At 44.6% G+C, this 18,974-nt stretch overlaps 1 protein-coding gene across 4 annotated transcripts; it reads right to left on the reverse strand.

The window, feature by feature from the left end:
- Positions 1-487: 487 nt before the first annotated feature.
- LOC122623258 (tyrosine-protein phosphatase 10D) lies at positions 488-17,778 on the reverse strand. 4 transcript variants are annotated; one of them, XM_043802303.1, is made up of 12 exons: positions 17,707-17,778; positions 16,015-16,448; positions 8,585-8,831; positions 8,224-8,502; positions 6,808-7,486; positions 6,295-6,743; positions 5,518-5,946; positions 3,313-5,453; positions 2,994-3,252; positions 2,793-2,921; positions 1,757-2,295; positions 488-1,398 (listed from the first exon to the last, which is right to left on the reverse strand). In XM_043802303.1, the coding sequence occupies exons 2-11, from the start codon at positions 16,228-16,230 to the stop codon at positions 1,778-1,780; spliced, it is 5,346 nt and encodes a 1,781-aa protein (XP_043658238.1). In that variant the 5' UTR covers positions 16,231-16,448; positions 17,707-17,778; the 3' UTR covers positions 488-1,398; positions 1,757-1,777. The 4 variants fall into 4 exon arrangements, with proteins under 4 accessions (XP_043658238.1, XP_043658239.1, XP_043658237.1 ...); XM_043802304.1 differs by having other exon boundaries at positions 1,757-2,277; positions 17,640-17,771; XM_043802302.1 differs by having other exon boundaries at positions 17,640-17,771.
- Between the last annotated feature and the right edge of the window lie 1,196 nt (positions 17,779-18,974).

Genomic DNA, 18,974 nt, shown 5'->3' on the forward strand with positions numbered 1-18,974 from the left:
GCTTGAGTTTCAGCGATCAGCTGTTCGATTTCCACCTGCTATTCGATTCTGTTCGCCTGGTACTTCAAATCGAAAAATCACCAATTTGCTCCATCGCTGGAGCGCCACAATCAATTTCTTCGGCCAAAATTGCCAGTTGTACCGATGCTGAATACCAGGCGAACAGAAACGGGTAGCAGGTGGCCGTCGATGGCTCCCAGTAAATCTAATCAGCTGTTCTAGGCTGCTCTCCTAGAGATGGGCGATCGCGCTGTTCTTGAGGACGTGACACGAGCTTTGCACCGATAGACACGAAAGCTCCCCGTTCATTTGAATTTCCCATCCCTAAGTAAGCTTCAGTTTCAGCGATCAGCTGTTCTATTTCCACGTGCTGTTCGATTCTGTGCGCCTGGTAGCTGAAATTCAGAAACCTCGCCATGCGCCGGTTCTTCGGCCCGCTGAAAGTGGAAACAACAACAACAACGCATGCAAATGAAACAAGGTTATGTTTGTTCTGGTCTCAATATAAATTTATTGATCTTGTGTAGATGCACATCTAAAAAAAAATACAATACAATAAAGTAAAATAAATGCTAATAACTTTAACTGCACAATTGCTAGTGTACAATTGCTAATGCTGCTTCGGACAGAGCCGATGGAATCGCTTGGTTATTTCGAGACTCGAGACTTTCGAGATGGAAAGCTGCATGCAGTTAGAGCCAACATTTCGCTGACTAATCGTGGTCTAAAGTCTATCGATACAACGTAACTAGGCTATATAAACTATATAATAAAATAATACACAATCGTTTAGAGTAATAGTCATAGTAGTAATAGTAATGGTAAACATAGTATGGTCATAATATCGATCGACGCGCACACTAATTGGAAACAAATGTACAAATCTATACACAACACGACAGAGCAAAAGGTGATGGGTAATAGGTAAAAGGTAACTATAGTAGGTACAGGGTACAGGTTACAGGGTACAGGGATAGGTAGATACAAAAATAGGTAGCAGATTGTTACACCTGAAGCTTAAGTTTACGCTCTTGTTGGTTTGGTCTAGTTTGGCGGCATTACATTAAATAAGCGGGCTAGCTAGCTTAGCTCTATGGCAAACAGGCGGTACGGCGTACTCGCACACATGGCACAGGCCAAAAAGCGCGACCTTTATCCCCCGGCGATCCTTCGGCGACTCTCCAGCGATCCTCCGCAGAATAAGGGCAGGGCAACAAACTCAACTCATTTGACAGCAACTCCGATCGCCACTTCGTAGACAAATCACATCCAGCACATCACAGGCAGATTTTACGTATAGTACATGTTAAAAAAAATAACTATAGGTACTTTATATCATATGTAGATGTTCCCGCAGCAAGCATCCTCAGATTCCCGTCTCAGCTATGCCCTCGTCATCTGGAAAAGTGCAAAGATACTTTAGAAATCGGGCTGACAACATCGCTCTTCGGATGCGAGAACATAACACATGAACTGAAACAGGCTAGTGCGGGTTTTAAATTTGTCTCTCTTTTGGTTTTTCGATGCAATATCTAATGTTTTGGTTGATTTGATTGTTTTGGTTGTTTTTTTAACCCATAACCGTGTGTTGATGTGTCAATGTAAGTTAGTTCACTTTCCAGTGCGGTTAGAATTTTGTGGTTGTTTTTTTTTTGTTTAGTCGGGGGCAAAAGCGAGTTAAGCAGTCATTTTGGATATGGAACATACAAATTTTGGGTCTGTGTTGTAGTGTTGTGTTGTTATGTGGGGTACAAACCTAAAAAAGTCGACCTTTCTATCAATACCACCAGCCATCCTCATCGGCGACAGCCCCATCCTTGGCCACCTTCCCATCCCCATCCTCATCATCGTCCTCTGAGTCCGCGTCTGAGTCAGTTTCGGTGTCTGAGTGCGACTTTGCGCCGGTGCAGATTCGTTCCTGCTCTTGCGCGGCGTGTTCTATGGAGATCGAGATCGAGATCGTCTTCTGGAGATCCACATGCACATCCTGGGTGCTGCTGCTGCAGCTGCCCGATGACAAGGTGGCCGTCGTTTCATTGTTCAACGGCTGCTGGTCATCGTCTTCGTCATCGTCGTCGTCGTCATCGTCTTCTTCATCGTCATCACTGCTCTTTTGCTTATCTTCCTTGGCCAGCTGCTGCTGCTGGTGGTTCTGAGTCTGCTGCTGGTGCTGCTCCTCCTCATCCTTGTCGGTCATTAAATCCGCGTCCAGTTTCTCGGCCATGGCCAGAGAAGCTCGTATGGGCAAGGTTCCCAGTTTCGTTTGTGGCTGGCGCTCTAAGTAAATTTTAGTCACTTTTTTGTGGTTGTTTTTTTCGGTGTTTTTGATCGGATTTGATTTCGATTCGATTTCAATTCGTTTGCAGGAGTAGAAGCATATGAAAATGTGTAGGAGGTTAGGCAATTTTTGTGTGATTTACAATCGTGTTTTAGTTGTGTGATGGGTGTTTTTTGTGAATGATTGTGAAAAGAAAGAAGAAAATAAATTATTGAACATTTTTGGTTAGTTACAATCGCAAATAAAGTAATGAAGAACCTCTAGGTGAACCGCAGCCAAAGGAACTCGATATAAAATAATAATAAAAATAAAAATAATAAGCACCAAATTACAAGTTATATAGCCCGTATCCAGATTGTGTGTTCAAATAAACAGATTAAGTTAATCAGCGAGTAATATTTATAAAACTTGATCCGCAAAGAGAGTGAAAATAGAGAAAAATCAGATAAAATGAGGGGGAATAGAACAGTTGGGAGTCTGGCTAAGGAACAGCAATCAATGCAATTCCACTCACCTTCGTAGCCATCGTTGGCATGCAGCTCGAGCGAATCGGCCAGCAGGTGCTCCTTGCCCTCCAGCACCGCCAGCAGACACTGATGGATGCACACGTACTGCTGCTCCGTCTGCACCATGAACACGCGCTCTGCAAACATGCGAAATCATTATGGTTAATCGTCACGGAGGGGGAATGGACAGAATATCACAAAGAACTCACCCTTTCGCATGGCGAATACGATGCCAAAGATGTCCACGTAGTCGGACTTGTGAATGTGCTGCAGGATGCGATCCAGGGCGATAAACGTGCCCGATCTGCCCACTCCAGCGCTGCAATGGACGATGATAGGACGCATATCCGTGCCGATGACGTCGCGGAAGGCGCGCACAAAGCGCACCAGCGACTGCGGCGGCTCCGGAACCCCAAAGTCCGGCCATGTGGTGAAGTGGAAGTGCCGCATTATTCGCGACTCGCAGTTCTGCAAAACGATGGGATTAGCAAAAGGTAGACAGACCATGATGAATGCTAAACAACTCACCCGTGAGACCATAAACTCCGATATGCTCCAGTCGTGGAAGTGCGTGTCGATGATCAACTGCACCTTGATGTCCCCGTAGAACATGGCCACCCGATCCACCGGCCAGTATTGATCGCACTTCTCGCGACCCTTCTCGAAGCAGCGCGTCAGCATGACAATCGCCCTGGAGTTGCTCTCCCAGCACATCCGCCAGAATTCCTCGCGCGTCGAGTGCAACGGTCCCTGGGTGACGATAAACTCGCGCGGCGAATTGTGACCCGGCATGTAGTTCGCATTAATGTAATCCGAACCATCGTCATCGTCCACCGGCTGGAGCTTGAAGCGGGAGTGGTCGAAGGGCAGGATATTGGTAAACCTGTTCTTGGGCCGATTGCAGGGCAGGTTGGCGAAGCTGCAAGCCTGATCGCGACCCACATGCTTCAGCTCCTCGAACTCCTCGCTGAAACGAAAGTCCGAATCGGCCGACATGATCCTGTAGTGCTCGGAGAAGTCCTTGACATGAACGGGTCGATTGGGCGTGACATAGCCCTCGGGCAGGGCGGCCAGCTCGTCCTGCATGCGGGCCAACTTGGAGGCGCGACGGATCAGTTGGCAGCGGTGCTGACAGTAGACCACCGCCAGCACCATGGCCACCAGCATCACAGCCGCCACGGTAGCCGCCACAATGACGGTATCACTGCGTTCGGTGGTTATCGGCGAACTGTACACCGTGTCCGTGAACTTGTCCTCATCCGTAAAGGCGCGAATCTTAATCCTATAGGTGGTACCTGCCCGCAGCGGACCATTGCAGTAGCCAGGCTGATGTTTCTCGCAGTTGGCCGTTCCTATCGTGAAGTGCTCCGCCTCCAGGCTGCTCTTTCTGCTGCCATTGCTGGTCAGGAAGGGATTGTAGGGCTCTACGGCTTGGTAAGGCAACCACACGGTGTATGCCTGCACATCCTGCCAGCTGGGCATCTCCAGTCCGGATGCATTCTTGCCCACATCTTCGGCTATGATTATCGTGTAGGATCTAACCATGCCATGGGCGTTGGAGAAGTAGCCCTGCCGGAAACTAATCTCGATGGTGCTGCTGGTCCTGCTTACTTCCAGGGGCGTTACACTCGGCTCCGGTACTGGTGGTGCTAGTATGGGCATGGTTTGGATGTGCTCCCTTTCGGCTCCGTAGCCCAGAGCCGACTTGGCCTGTATTCGGAATATGTACTGGTTGCCGGGTACCAGACCTTCAATCTTGCCCTGAGTGGCATTCACCGGGAATTCGTAGCTTGCTACATCGGCTGCATCGTCGGCGTTTTGGCATGTAATGCGGAAGTAATCGATGGGTCCATGCTGTTCGGCGGGTTCCAGACTCCACTCGAAGGTAACCTCCCCGGGCTGCACATCACTGGGCTGGAAGTATTCGACTTTGCCGGGCGGAGCGGTCAGCGTTTGGTAGCTGGCCGAGATGGGAGCACTGCTGCGCATCAGGGTGCTGCCGGAAACGTCGGAATCAGTGCCCTGCGTGGAACCCGCACGCACCACCACGGTGAATGTGTAATTGTGATACGGACGCAAGCCCTGCAGCGTGATCTCTGTATTCTTGGTCACATTCTGAAGCAGTTGTGGTGCCTCCTCGTCTGCACTTAGGTACTGCAGTTCAAAATCGGTATATTCCCCGGCAGGTGCTGTCCAATGCAGCGTTATCTCGCGGGCCGCCACCTGGATGGCCTTCAAATCACTGATGGGCAGCGGGTGCAGGCGATATAGCCGTTGGACCGGCAAACTGGCCACTCCGCCGCTCACTGTCCACACGGTTACGTTGTACAGCTTGCCAGGCGTCAGTCCCGAGAAGCTCAGCTTGCGTTCCGTATCGTTGGCCAGTTTCTCCTTGTCCTTGATCGTCGGATCGCCCATCGAGAAGCGGTAGATATCGAAGCGAGTGCTGTCCGCCGGAGTGGGTGTATAGCTAAGCGTAATGGTTTCATCCTGACCCTGTTCGTGGCCCGCATTGGCGATGAACACATCGGATTGGATCAGTGGCATGGTGCGCGTGGACAGGTGGGTAGTCCCGGAACGGATGCCATTGGAACTGGCTTGAACCTCGAAGCGGTACTGGCGACCTGGCGACAGCTCTTCAATGGGTATCCGAACGCTGGGAGAGCTCACTGAAAATTTGGGTATTTGGGATTAGATTAAACGCACAGTTGAGCACATCGTACAACAACTCACAATCGTCCAGCTGCGTTACATTCTTGAATTCCACGCGGTCCTCCTCATCGGTGGGCCACCACTTGAGCGTGTAGAAGTCCACATGGCCATCGGGTCGCGGCCATTCCAGGGTGAGATTACGCGAATCCACCAACGGCACCACATTCGACACCGGCTGCGGTGGCATCGTCACATTCAGCTCGAGCGGATGCGGGCTCTCGACGCCGAAGCTCACGGTGTTCACCTGCACCAGATAGCGTTCGCCGTAGTGCATGTCCTTGATCCTGGCCTCGTTCTCGTGCAGTCCGGAAATCCGCTGCCAGGGCGAGGCGTCCGTGCGGTAGCGCACCGCATACTCACTGAAGTCGCTGCCCTCCGGCGGCTGCCAGTGAAGCACCACTAGATTCGTATGCACAGTCTGCAGCGTGAGATTCTGAGGCGGTTTGGGAACTGTTAGGGGAATGGAACCAATAATTAATATTAATTTTATTATTTTTGGGAATACATTGTAAGCTAAGCAGCTATCTAAGTTGACCAATGGCCGTAGAACTTGGGAAACACAAAATCCAACCACTTTTGATTACTACAACCTGTTTGGCCGTTCGCTAATAAGCGGCAATAGGCAATAAACCTCCATAAAGGAATTAAATTCATATTTAATGGCACATATATCATAGCGCTGTCAAGCTTAATCAAATTCTAGCACTGCAACAAGGTATTAGAACCCGATATCCACAAACGGACTTGACTAGAATTGATCTCCAAGTAATCCACGTGACTCAAAAGTGAAATACTCACAAACAGCTTGGAAGTAGGAGTGCGGCTCGCTTCTGACTCCATGGCTAATGGCGTGCACCTTCACCTCATAACCGGATCCGGGGTGGAGGTAGTGGATCGTGAGACTCGTCTCATTGGTGGCCATAGTGCGCTCCTCGCGCGTTCCATTGCGCTGGTAGTGCACCTCGTAGCGATCCTGGCGCGAGTTCACATCACTCCGCCAGCTGAGCATGAGGCCCTGATCGATGCTCTTCAGCTCCTGGATGAGCGGCGCCGCGGGACGCGTGTAGCGCGTTATGTCGCTGGCATTGGAGGCCACGCCCTTGGACAAGGCCTGCACGGCGATCAGGTAGCGACGTCCTGCCAGCAGGGAGTCCAGCGTGTACTCCGTGAGATTCGTGGTGATCTGGGACTCAGCGGCAACCGGAAACGGTGCCGGCACCTCGCTGGCATTCGTCTGCTCGTGGTAGCTGAAGGTAGCGCGTGTTACTTCGTATTTGCTATAACTAATTAAACTAAGTAAGCATTACTCACCTGATGCGGTACGAGTCCTGTCGTCCCGTTTCCGCCGGCTCCCAGGATATGTGCAGCGCATTGCTGCGATCGTCGAGGAATCCGCCCAGACTGCGAACTGGGCGTGGCCGCAGGGTAACCTCGCCGCTGGCTGGCCACGAATTCACATTGTCCGCAATGGTCTTGACCACCACCTCGTAGGTGCGACCCGGCTCCAAAACATCCGGATAGTCGAAGTACACCGACTCGCCCTCCGCACCGCGTTGCACATTGAATATCCTCCTCGACGTGGACAGCATCACCTGGTAGGCATCGAACTCGCTGTAGGTGCGCGGTGGATCCCAGCGGACGCGAAAGGAACTCGATGTGGTGTACGCCTCGTCGAAGGTGACATTCAGCACGCGCTCCGGCACGGTCAGATATCTGGCTGTGGTGGGGATCGATGAGGTTTCGTCCTCGGACACCGTCTGCACCGAGATATTGTACTCGCGCCCGGGAACGAGGCCTTTGAAGGCCGCCTGTGCCGGACCCGGTGGTTCGCCCTCGCGTTCCACGTACAGCACACTCTGGATGGCGTCGTCCGGCGTTATGGAGACCCTGTAGTGGGTGTAGATTCCGGCCGGAAACGGCGGCTGCCACAGCACCAGGAGGGTCGTCTCATTCCGGAACCACACGATGAACTTCCCGGGCGTGTTGGGCTCTGTGCGCGGTAGGTGAAGATGCAGCGGGCAGAGAGGGATTCGGAGATGCAATGAGTCTTGGGTAAATGCTAAATGGTAAATGTATCTAAGGTAGCTAAGCTAACAGCTAAGGTGAGTAGATTAATAGGTAATAGGTGTGTTTGGGTTAGTCTACCATACGTTTTTAGCCAAGGAAGGAACGTGAAAAGTAAGAATGATTGCAAAAACTATCTACTATTTGAAGGATATGTACAGAGTTGATAAAGTTAATCAAATTATATACAGAGAAATAAAGACGCAACACGCCCGACACAGTGGTCCCCAAATCCCGAGCCAATGGCGAGGAATTAGCTACTGAATTGAGTGTGAATATCTATCCAATCATTACATATCATTACAAATTAACAATTTTCAAATCGAATTGGGCGCCACTGCTTAAAAGCGCTTCGAACGAAATACTAATCAACCGTTTATTAACGAAAAAAAACACTAGTAAAACGCTGGTGAAATTAGGGATTTAGTTGGGTGTGTGTGTAAAGAGGGTTACCTTCGGGCTGCTCAGACTTTCAGATTCCCGTCGACTTGAGAGCATTATAGGATATATATAGAGTGAGACAAGTGGAATTAAACATGTTAGTCATGGCCCAGCACCACCGGATTACGGATCACCGCTTGCAGTTAGCGGTTAGTTATTCGATGCACTAGAAGTTGCACCTGCGGTGCGGACTACGCGTTCCTGTCCGCTGTCCCGACTTACTTGTGGTGAAGTTGCGGCTGGTGTAGGCCACCGATTCCTTGCCCTGGTAGACGGAGTACGCCTGCACCTGGTAGCTGCCGCCGGGAGTCAGTTCCTTGGCCGACAGCTGCAGCGTTTCGTTGCCCTCCAGCGAGTAGTTGCGCTCGAAGGGCAGATCCGTGAGGCCCAGCACCCGGATCCGGAATCCCGAGTAGCGGCCCGATCCCGGCGGTCGCCACGTTATGAAGGCACTCTTGCTGGACCGCAGCTGCACACTCAGATTGGCCGGCGGATCGGGAGCTGTTGCACATCAAAGCATTATCAATTCAATCCTACCACTCCACTGCAGACTACACTTCTACTACAGAGAATAGAAACCCACCTGTCGTTATGTTCACCGTCCAGGTGAGCAGCTCCCGATGCGTGGAGTTCGTGTAGTACAGCCAAAAGTTGTACTCCGTGCCCGGCAGAGCTCTCGAGAACTTGATGTCCTTGCCAATCTCGCTGGCGGGGATCGTGGTGTTCGGCTCCGGGAAGCCGAAGGGCGGACTGTAGTCGATTCTGTAGAAGGCGTTGGCGTTGCTGCTCGCATTCGGCACATTTATCACTAGATCGGCGGCATTTGTGTGCTAAAAAATAGAGCAGAGAGCAAATTACAATTTATAAAACCCTTTGAAACGTTACAATCAACTCCAAGAGCTCATATATATATATATGAGTGGGTAAAAAGTGGGCAAAAACATACAACTACAAGGCATTAAAGACCAAGCAACAGAACAACACAAAAAACCCCTCCAGTTGCGGTTAATAGCGTCTATAAATAATCTTAAAAACAGTTTAATTAGAACTGAACAAATAAATCAAACGCTAACCGCAACAATTACGCCAGCCCAGGCTTTTTTGTTCTCGACACGAAAATCGCCGTAAATCTCTATACTGCCCAAAACACATCTGCCAGTGAAATATTCGCAGTCGGAATTGCTGTGTGCTGTGTGATTAACAGGCACACAGTTCTAGTCCGAGTTCTATTCATATTGACAAATCACAACTCACAACTCACTGTGAGCCGAGTGAGTAGAGTATTCAATGTTTCAGTATGCGCATATGACCGATACTTGACCAGTCTGCCCGTGAATCAACAATCTGCAATCCCCAATCCACAAGGGTATTTCAATCGGGAATACATTCTGCGGTAGCCCACCTCAGCCTACCTCAAAAGTGACCCACATCGCTGCAATCCCCCATTAATCAGCGAGATAACGCAGCCGAGTGCTGCATATTGGAAATCGTATTCGGCGATAAGAGCATGAATCTCTCTCTCAGTCCCACGTCCCACTGATCATGACTGTAGCACAATCACAACACCAAGTGTGGAACACACCACACCACACTGTACACCACTTGGTACACAATGCCAGCCAGCCAGCGAAAGTGATTCACGAGGGTTCCGTTTGGCTGCCACTGAGTGCCACTGAGTTCCACTGAATGCCACTGGGTGCAGTGCATCTCGTGCTGTGTGCAGCTATGGAAATTATTATTAAATTGCATTATATTGTATTATATTATATAAGGCGCACATGGCTCACACATGACCGGCCCCGACACATCAGTTATCTTCAATGAGCGGCCTCTGGAAATGACGAGAGTGGCCATCACTGTGATGATGGGATGGGCTTTTCCACCACCCACCCACGGACGACTTTGTTTCGTTGTTGCTTCAGCGGAAATCGGGAAAATCAGGAAAAACACACACATCTTCTCCTGGCATTTCTGTACCCTTTCGTGTTCGTGCTCGGGTTGCCCTTAGGTATGCGAAGGCAAAACTCTACTCTATATACAAAATGTGTTTACGATTGCTTCGCATTTCTTCGGCATTTCTAGGGGAAACAGTAGCCCTTCGATCGGATTTCCTGTCTGGCCGGCCCATCGAAAGCAAATAAAGTGCTTGGAAGTGTTTGCAAGTATGCGAACTTGATCGATTTCTGGGTACCCTCGGGAATGTCCATAGTTGGGTTTCCCGTTGCGTAAACGCATTGAAACGCCATCCTCTTTTTTCAAGGGGTTACATGTTGGGATCTACTTGTGAATGTGCCAAAGTGCAATAATCTGGTGATTTATTCTGCGGGCGTCCTCATAAATGAGTACAATTAAGTTGCGATAATTGCGCAGTTAATATCTATGGTCGCTGGTGAGCTGATAATTAGCCACATATAAAGTGCAGTATCGCCATAAAAAAATATAATGCAAAAATCAAATTAACCGATTGCGATCTATTTGCTTATTTTCGATCTTTGTTTTTTGTTTTTTGCTTTTTGTTTTTTATTATTTATTTTTTGCTTTTTGTTTCTGCCCGCAACTTGTTAATTTCCAATGGTCCGATCATCTGACGACTGATACATAGTATAGTATATCTATAGTGAAGTATATCTATAGTGTAGTATATCTACATATATGAATGATAATGACGCTGATCACGTTTGCAACGTTATTCGGACATTAGGCAAATGCTGACGTCAGCAGAACAGCGGATATGAGATATCGAATTTCAGGGGGCTACCCAAAAACAAAAAAGTAGTAGATAATAATAAAAAGTACAAGGAGATGGGAAATGGGAGATGGGAAATGGAGTTTCCGATCTGGCTGGAAAACATATCCGGAAAATGGCAATTGAAAAGGCAGCACCACCTGAATGGTAGGAACAAGCAAACCAATTTTCCTACGCCCCAAACTGCATATGCAATTTGAATATGATTTCTTAATTCGATTGCAGGCAGTGGCAGTGGTTGCCGCTATTGCATGTCACATGCGAACTGAAAACGAGCAATAACAATGGCAAATTGCATGTGAAAACGGAAGTTAAAGTGGTTTTTAGTCAAATCGAGCCAAAAGCGATCAGCCGCCGCCCATTTATCATAATAATGCCCACCCACCGCCCCCTTTTTATCATCGACACCTCTGATCACGCCCCCATTCACAGCCCACAGCACACGGCACACAGCACATAGCACACTGAAGCACATTGAAGTAGCCTCTGATACTTCGCTTTGTGTCCTTCAATTCGGCAAATGAATATGACCTTTAAGCCTAAATGATCATACTAATGGTCATAATTAGGATGATGGGCATGATTATGACAGTGATGGGACGGAAACCGAAGAGTATCGTCATCATTTGAACTGAAACGATTTAGCTAATGTATGTAAGCTATGTGGTATGTGGTATGTAAAAAGCAGCAACTACGACTTTATTATAGCAATCAAAATAAATCTATGGCAATTAAACAATAATCATCAAAGGTTTAATCACTCGGAGGAATACGCCATGAGAAGATATTCAATTTAAGGGGTTTTCTAATCAAAATGCGAGCATTTTGCAATGCAAACATCCAATAAATGCGGAGTAACTATTGTGCATGTCTCTGTAACAAAGCTATCGATTTGAAATCAAAGATAATAACATGGCTTTCCTAAAATTATATAGCACCGACTAAATACTTCCTCTGCACATCGATTATAATGCGAGTTGGTGCAATCGATTATTTCGATTAATTTGCACACACGTTCATTTCTGTAATCGACAGTTACTTACATTTGGGTTAAGCCAATTTGATTGACAATTTAAGTTGGATTTTGTTTCATGTTGTTATTCGGACCTGCCTTTCACTTTTTATTTGGTTTTTTGCCGCTAAGCCACCAAGATTTTTGGGAAAGTTTGGGATTAAATCAAATATTACTCAGAGTGCGTAATGGAATATCGATTCTAGCCGCAGGAATATTCCGTTGAACTTTAAAGTGAACAACGTAGCTCTTTGTCGAAGCCCCATAATTACTTGAGTAAAGTAAGCACGAACATAATAGTTTTTCACTAAACGATTTGAAAATATGAAGCCAGTGCGAAAATATCGCATAAATTGAAATCAAACCGGGCGGCATAAAAAATAAATAAACGCAACGCGACGCAAATTGAAATCGCAAACGTGGAATGCGTGAGATCGAATTTGAGGCTTGTTTTTCTTGTGAATGTGCGACTTTTCGTCTTATTTTTTATTCACTTTTTTTTTTTATTTCGCCAAGTATAAAACGCTGTAGGTTGTTTGCTAATTATTTGTATGTGCGTGCAAGAGAGATGGAGAGCTCGAACGCAAAAAAATAAGCAAAAAAAAATAATAATAAAAGTAAAAATAAAATACAAATCCAATTCAAAACCAAAACCAAAATCGAAAACCAAAACCAGTTAGGTGAGCCAAAGGCTTCTCTCGAATTTTGCTTCAATTTTTGTCGTGCGTTGTGTGTTTTTTTTTTGGAATTTTTAATGTTTATTTTTTTTTTTTTTAGCTGTACCCATATTTTTGCGTTCAATAAACAAATTGTCGTTTTATGTGCCCCCCTCCTCCGCCACCTCCAACTCCACCACCAGCAGCACCTGTAACTTTAACTTTAACTGATTTTGGCCAAGCAAATCTTTTCTTTCGGCCAGCTGGTTATTTGTTGTTACTTGTTGTTGGCCTTTCGGTTCGGGTCGAGTTGGCCCAGTTTTTGCGTTGGCCCCGCAATTAATATCAATTAATTAGTAGTTGCTTTGTCAGAACAGCACGAGAATTCGGTACGAACGCAAATAATTGGAGATCAGCAATCGGCAATCGGCAGTCAGCAGTCAGGAATCAGCACAAAAATTAGCCAGAAGTCATGGCGTCGCAAATGTGGCATGTAAGCCCCATTCGGCGGATCAGAAAAGTGTTTAACAAAACAAAACAATAATTATATTGATAAATGGGCACTTAGCCAGCGCCAGCGATGCAGCAACAAATTATTATAGGTTTATATAAGTCAGTCAGTCAACCCAACGCGAAGTGAAACCGGATAGGGCGAAGATAGCACTAAACTGGGAAAAGTCGCATCAAGTATAATTTATAAAGTATAATTTATGAAGTATTTATTTATTGAAAAGCGACTGCTTTCGATTGCGATTTCGATTGCCAAACGGGCTAAGAGTTCAGCTGTTTAGCTGGAGTTCCCAGTGGATAAATAATGATGTGATTCGATGTGATGTGGGACCCCAAGCATGTGATGTTGCGATGTAGCTATTTTCAGAAGCCTCCACTTCAATTGATGGGGTCTATAGTCAAGTGCAAATAGAGATTAACAAGCCATAAATGGATATGCATATATCTATGTTTACATATATATATATATGCATATATCTATGTTTACATATATATATATATATTTGTATTTATGCACAAGTATTTGTTTATTCTCCGATTCTCCGTTTGAGTTGTCACTTGCGTTGGCATGCGAAACTCGCTTCCTGTCTTATTTGTTTTCCATCTCCTGTGTTTGCCGAGAGAAAGCCGCAGATTCTTCCAAAGTTCACTGGTCTCTTCTTGCGCATTCTTCGACAGGTGAGCTGAGGTGAGGTGGGTGGAGCATAAGACAATGTGAAATTCTAGCATTCCAATGGGTGTGTGCTCCATTTCGCCCAACTCCCAACTCCACCCGCATGCCAATTAGTTGTAAGTACCACCCTCCCTCCCTTTGGGCCACTCCAAACTGATTCTACTGCCTCTGCAGCTGCCACATAAACAATGGTAATAGGTACACAACAATAAAGTGAACGGCAAACGGAGTCGAAGGTGCCAACAACCAGGCACTGCCACACAAGTACGCAATAAAAAGCAGCGCCCACAAGAAAGTGGACGAAACAGTGGCATCTTGAGAGTGGCAACAGTGGCAACGAGGAAAACTGAACAAAAGGGGGGCATTCCTATTCCCATTCCCACTTCCACTGGAATGGAAAACACACAAACACACAATTTCCATTAATGGAGCCAAAGTTAATTTTACATCGATCCCACAAATTGTAAACAAAGAAAGGCCCATTGCCCAGGCAATTGTGTAGTTTTCCGACTCTAATTTGGTTTTATTCTCGGGGTGCTTTGCTTAATTTCCCTCAACACATACCCCCCACACCCCCAAAGGAAAACCACTTGACACAGTTCCAATATTAGCCGAAAAAAGGGGGCTTAATTGCCGCCACTTGGTTCTCGATCTCCTCGCTTCTAATTGAGTTTTCAGACTGCTCCCTACCAATGGAATGGCGATGGACTGACAAGGAAAAGGTATGAATTGACTACTGCCTAATTGCATTTGCATTTACATAAAAGCCAAAAGAAATGCGAAAGTTGCGAGTGAATCCACAAAATGCATCCACAACAGAGAGCACACGAAGCAAATGGGCATTTGCGATGCCCAAAACCATAAAAAATCAGTCAAATTTACACCTTCTTACGCTGTTAACATTCCGCCCCACTCTCTTTTCACCCGAAGTGAAAAAAGTGAATAAAGTGAAAAAAAGACCTGGCTGATGTCATCGCCACTCTTCTTCGCTGGCATTTTTTATAAACATTTTGGCATTTGTATGTTTTGGACGCTTAGTAATACGAATACTTTCGGCCAAGTTCCAAGTTCGGGCGATAAGCCGGCACGTAATGACCCGCGATCCGCGATCCGCAATCGCGGCAATGCCCAGATAAAATGAAAGCCAACTCGTGAGTTTTGAATATGAAGCATGTGGAAAAAACTAACACAGCAGTGCATACTCGCATATTCGCATATTCAAGAAGTTTTGCCCAGTTATTGGTAACAGAAACTGCAAAGTCAAGGACAACATTGTTGTGCATCCCAAAGATACAGAGATACTAAACTGCATCGAACAAATCTGCCCAAAAAAAGATACAAGTTTGCCAGCGTTTGATTAATGGGGCAATTTACTTCATTGGTGTTTGAAAATTAGATTTATTTGACGACAATGCTTGGCAATCTCGGATCGCTCGAAAAGCGTATTGAAAACGTTTCTGAGTGAGGAAGTGAGGAACTGCCGATGACAGCGTCATCATCAGAACCAACCTTGAGCTTAACTTGCGTTCGCTTTTTAGTGTTTTCTTCTTTTTTTTTTTGTTTTTTAACTTTTTACTTGTTGCGATGTGGTTGGGATTTTGTTTTTATTGTCTTTCAATGCGACAACAATGCAAAACGAAACGAAACGAGACGAAACGAGTTTTGTGAACAAAACACAAGCTGGGGCTGGAGTAAAAAACTCAGGCAATAAAACCAGGAATAATCACTGGAATAGGCCCACAAATCACCCATCAAAATCACACACACATTTGTCCATTCAATCAGCGGATTCATCAACTGTGGGAGTCATTTTAGATCGACTTGCGTACCAAATGCAGTGCGCTTCTGGCCAAAAGCCAACTTAGTTCGCAAATTTGGCAAAATGTTTCGCGCTATGAAAAGCGGCTAAAGTTTATGCTTAATAGTTAGGCTACCGAAAATTGAATTTAAAATCAAATAACAAGTAAACCAGGTTTGACGCATTGGACACATTAAATATTTATATCGCACTGATCAGAGTTTTATATAAAATCTGGATTTATCGTGATTTTAGTTCAATTTTAGTGAGCGGTTGAGCGAGTTCATATTAAAATAACATAACACCCAGCCAAAATCCCAACTAGAACCGGCCAAACGAGTTCCTAAAACGCACTCAGCGAAGCAAAAACCCAGTAAAGACATTTTCTGCCATTAAAAGTGGAAAATAGTTGGATTGTAATTTTCGAAAAAAACAAAAAACAAATAACGAAAAAATTCCAAAATAGTTTGCAAATTGTCTGTGTGGTCGGCAAAACTACAAAATCTTTCCCCAAATCATAAAGGTAACTAACTTTGTGGGTTTACCTGTCGCTTTATCTTTATCGCTATGTTTTGTTGTTGTTGTTCTTGTTTCTGTTTGTTGTTTTTTCTCACTCACCTGAGCCAAAAAAATTGTCAAAATGCCAACAACAAGCCACCAGAAATGTTGTTGTTGTTGTTGTTGATTGTGGTGGTGGTGGTAGTAGTGGCGGTGGTGCTGTTGTTTTTGTAATCGCCGCCGCTTTCGTCCATGTGTTTGTGGTTGTATTTGTATTTGTTGTTGCTGCTGATGATGTGCCCGTAATTGTTGTTGTTTTCGCGTGGCACAGTCCATTTTCAAGTACAGTAAAACCCAATGATGGTCGAAGGTTTCGCAGATTGTTGGTTTTACTTTTCAAGCGGGAATGGGCGGTGTTTTGCGGTTATTGTTTTACACATGTATGTATTGCATATATATTTCTCTTGGCTGGTTACATGGTAATTTGTTTGTATTGCACACGCATATTACGTTTCCTCTATTACTTAATTAATATTGCACTTGTATTGCACTCTCTGTAACGGGAAACGGGAAGCGGGAGAGGAAAGGTGAGTAAGCGAGCGAGAGAGAGCGAGAGCGGCAGATGTGGGCCTATTGTAATTGTTGTTTTCTAATACGATTTCCATTAACAATCGCCGGCGAATGCAAGAAAAATGCTTTATGCCCAAGCAAATTTGTAACGGCACATGCGTGCATGTGTATGCGCGCGCCGACGGCGGGAGAAGAAGCAGAAGCGAAAGCTGCAGGTGAAAAGCAACAAAGAGAGGGGGCGGGGGGCTATGGAAATGTGAGCCACGCACAAGTACAAGTGCGTGTGCATGAGCGCTGCAAGTGTGTGATTTGATGCACACACACTACACACATGCATACACTCACGCGCATTTGTGGCTGTAACGGCGCTTTACTACAAGTACAGTGGGCTATCTCTGCAGTTGGACACGCGAGCATTTACTGCGATTCAGAAATTAGGGTAAAATATGAAATTTATACTCTATGCAAAAAAAGAACCGATATGATTTATATGCCCAACCATGTTAGTCTTAATGGAATTTTTCCATTTATCCAATCTCCACTGTGCTATTACAGTTTGCTACCGTTGTTGTTGTTGCTGCATTACGAAATATCCAGCAATTAACAGACAATTGTTGTTGCCGCCGCTTTTGCACTTCATTTTTGCACTACCACTAGCCGAACAGGTGTGTGTGTGTAACTAAGGCAAAGGTAGTGAGGTAAACTAAATTACAATAGCGGGCGGTTAATAGTAATTGCATTAAATGCTAATTGCACGCATTTACTTTTACTCCGCCCTTTCTCTCTCCACTCTCTTGTTCTCCTACACTCTCTCTATCTCCCACACACACACGCACACACTGATGCAATGACTAAATGCGGCGGCGCAACGGCGTCGACGTCGGCAGCGACGGCATGGACGAAAAAAAAAAGTAATTCACTTGACTGTTGCTCTTTTTCTTCTGCTTCCTCTCCTCCCTCTTCTTCAACTTCTTGTTTTCGTTGCACACCAATTTAAAACAAACTAGTCACGTTTCATTTTAAGGGGAAAACATAAAAACAGAATATAAACTTCTGGCGCGTCGGCGCACTTGATAAAAAAAAATAAATCACAGATAAAAAATGCAGGTTGTATTAACCGTTATAATGCGGAAAATAAACTGGCGATTTTTATTCACCGACAACATGATACTGACATTTTATGAAAAACAGGCTGCGAAAAGGAATCGGACACGAAAAACCGAAGCGAATGTCTGCACGCACTTTTCACCACTGTTCCTCGATTATTTTCCACATTTTCTGCCTTTTTGGACGAGCGTCGTTTAACGAATGAATATAAATACAATACAATTGCGTGACCGTCGCGTAGTACTGACAAAAACCTTAAAAAAAAATCCAAAAATTCCGAATAAATACTAAATCTTTTGCACCGTATATGGCCCACGCATAATTTTGTTTAAAATTTCCCAATTCATTTATCTTTTTATTATTATTAATATATCATGTCATGTTTTGGTCATATTACCAATATTGTTGTTTAATTATTTAAAAGCGGAATTTTATTTACGAAGGTGGATTTAACAAGTATGCTTGCAGTCACACTAACATTTGCTTATGAAATTACACCTGTTTTACAATTAAACTATTGCCAACTATTTTTAATTAGTCTTCGACTAGAAAATAAAATAAATCAAATTGAAAATATTGAATACTTTTCAAAAATGTATCCATGCTTCATAAAAAACCCCATATCATTTTGGTAGAAAATATTAACACGAAAATATAAAATTTATTATTATTATTACTATATCATTAAAAATATTTCGAAAATGCATCCATGCAAAGAACAGAGAACTCATAATTGATATAACCACTAGCCTACAGCTCGTAATATTAAAAAAAATTTTTTGTAGGATAACTAAATATGGGTTTATTTTCATATGATTTTTATGTACATTTGCTGTAAAAATTAGTGTTCTTTCGTGGAACTTCAGGATAACTTCGAAGTTTTGTTGGGTGACGTTAACTAAGATGTATATAATACCAACAAATATAATTAATCATAAAGGACAAACATTTTAGATATATTAACAAAATTTAACTAATTTCATATTAAAATATTTAGAAAATGCATCCATGCAAAGAACAGAGAACTCATAATTGATATAAGCACTAGCCTACAGCTCGTAATATTAAAATAATTTTTGTAGGATAACTAAATATGGGTTTATTTTCATATGGTTTTTATGTATATTTGCTGTAAAATTTGCGTTTTTTCGTGGAACTTTAGGATAACTTCGAAATTTTGTTTGGTGAAGTAAACTAAGATATATTTAATACCAACAAATATAATTAATCATATAGCACCAAAATTTAAAATATATTAACAAAATTTAACTAATTTCATATTAAAATATGACCATATTCAGTATTTTTTAACAACATTCGAAATAAAATATTCTTTCTGTTAAGTAGCGCTAACAGCATTAATCGATAACATAGCGAAGCTGTTAGGCGGTAACAGACAGTCA

This window comes from Drosophila teissieri, chromosome X (assembly GCF_016746235.2).
Source record: "Drosophila teissieri strain GT53w chromosome X, Prin_Dtei_1.1, whole genome shotgun sequence".
Classification (NCBI taxonomy): domain Eukaryota; kingdom Metazoa; phylum Arthropoda; class Insecta; order Diptera; family Drosophilidae; genus Drosophila; species Drosophila teissieri.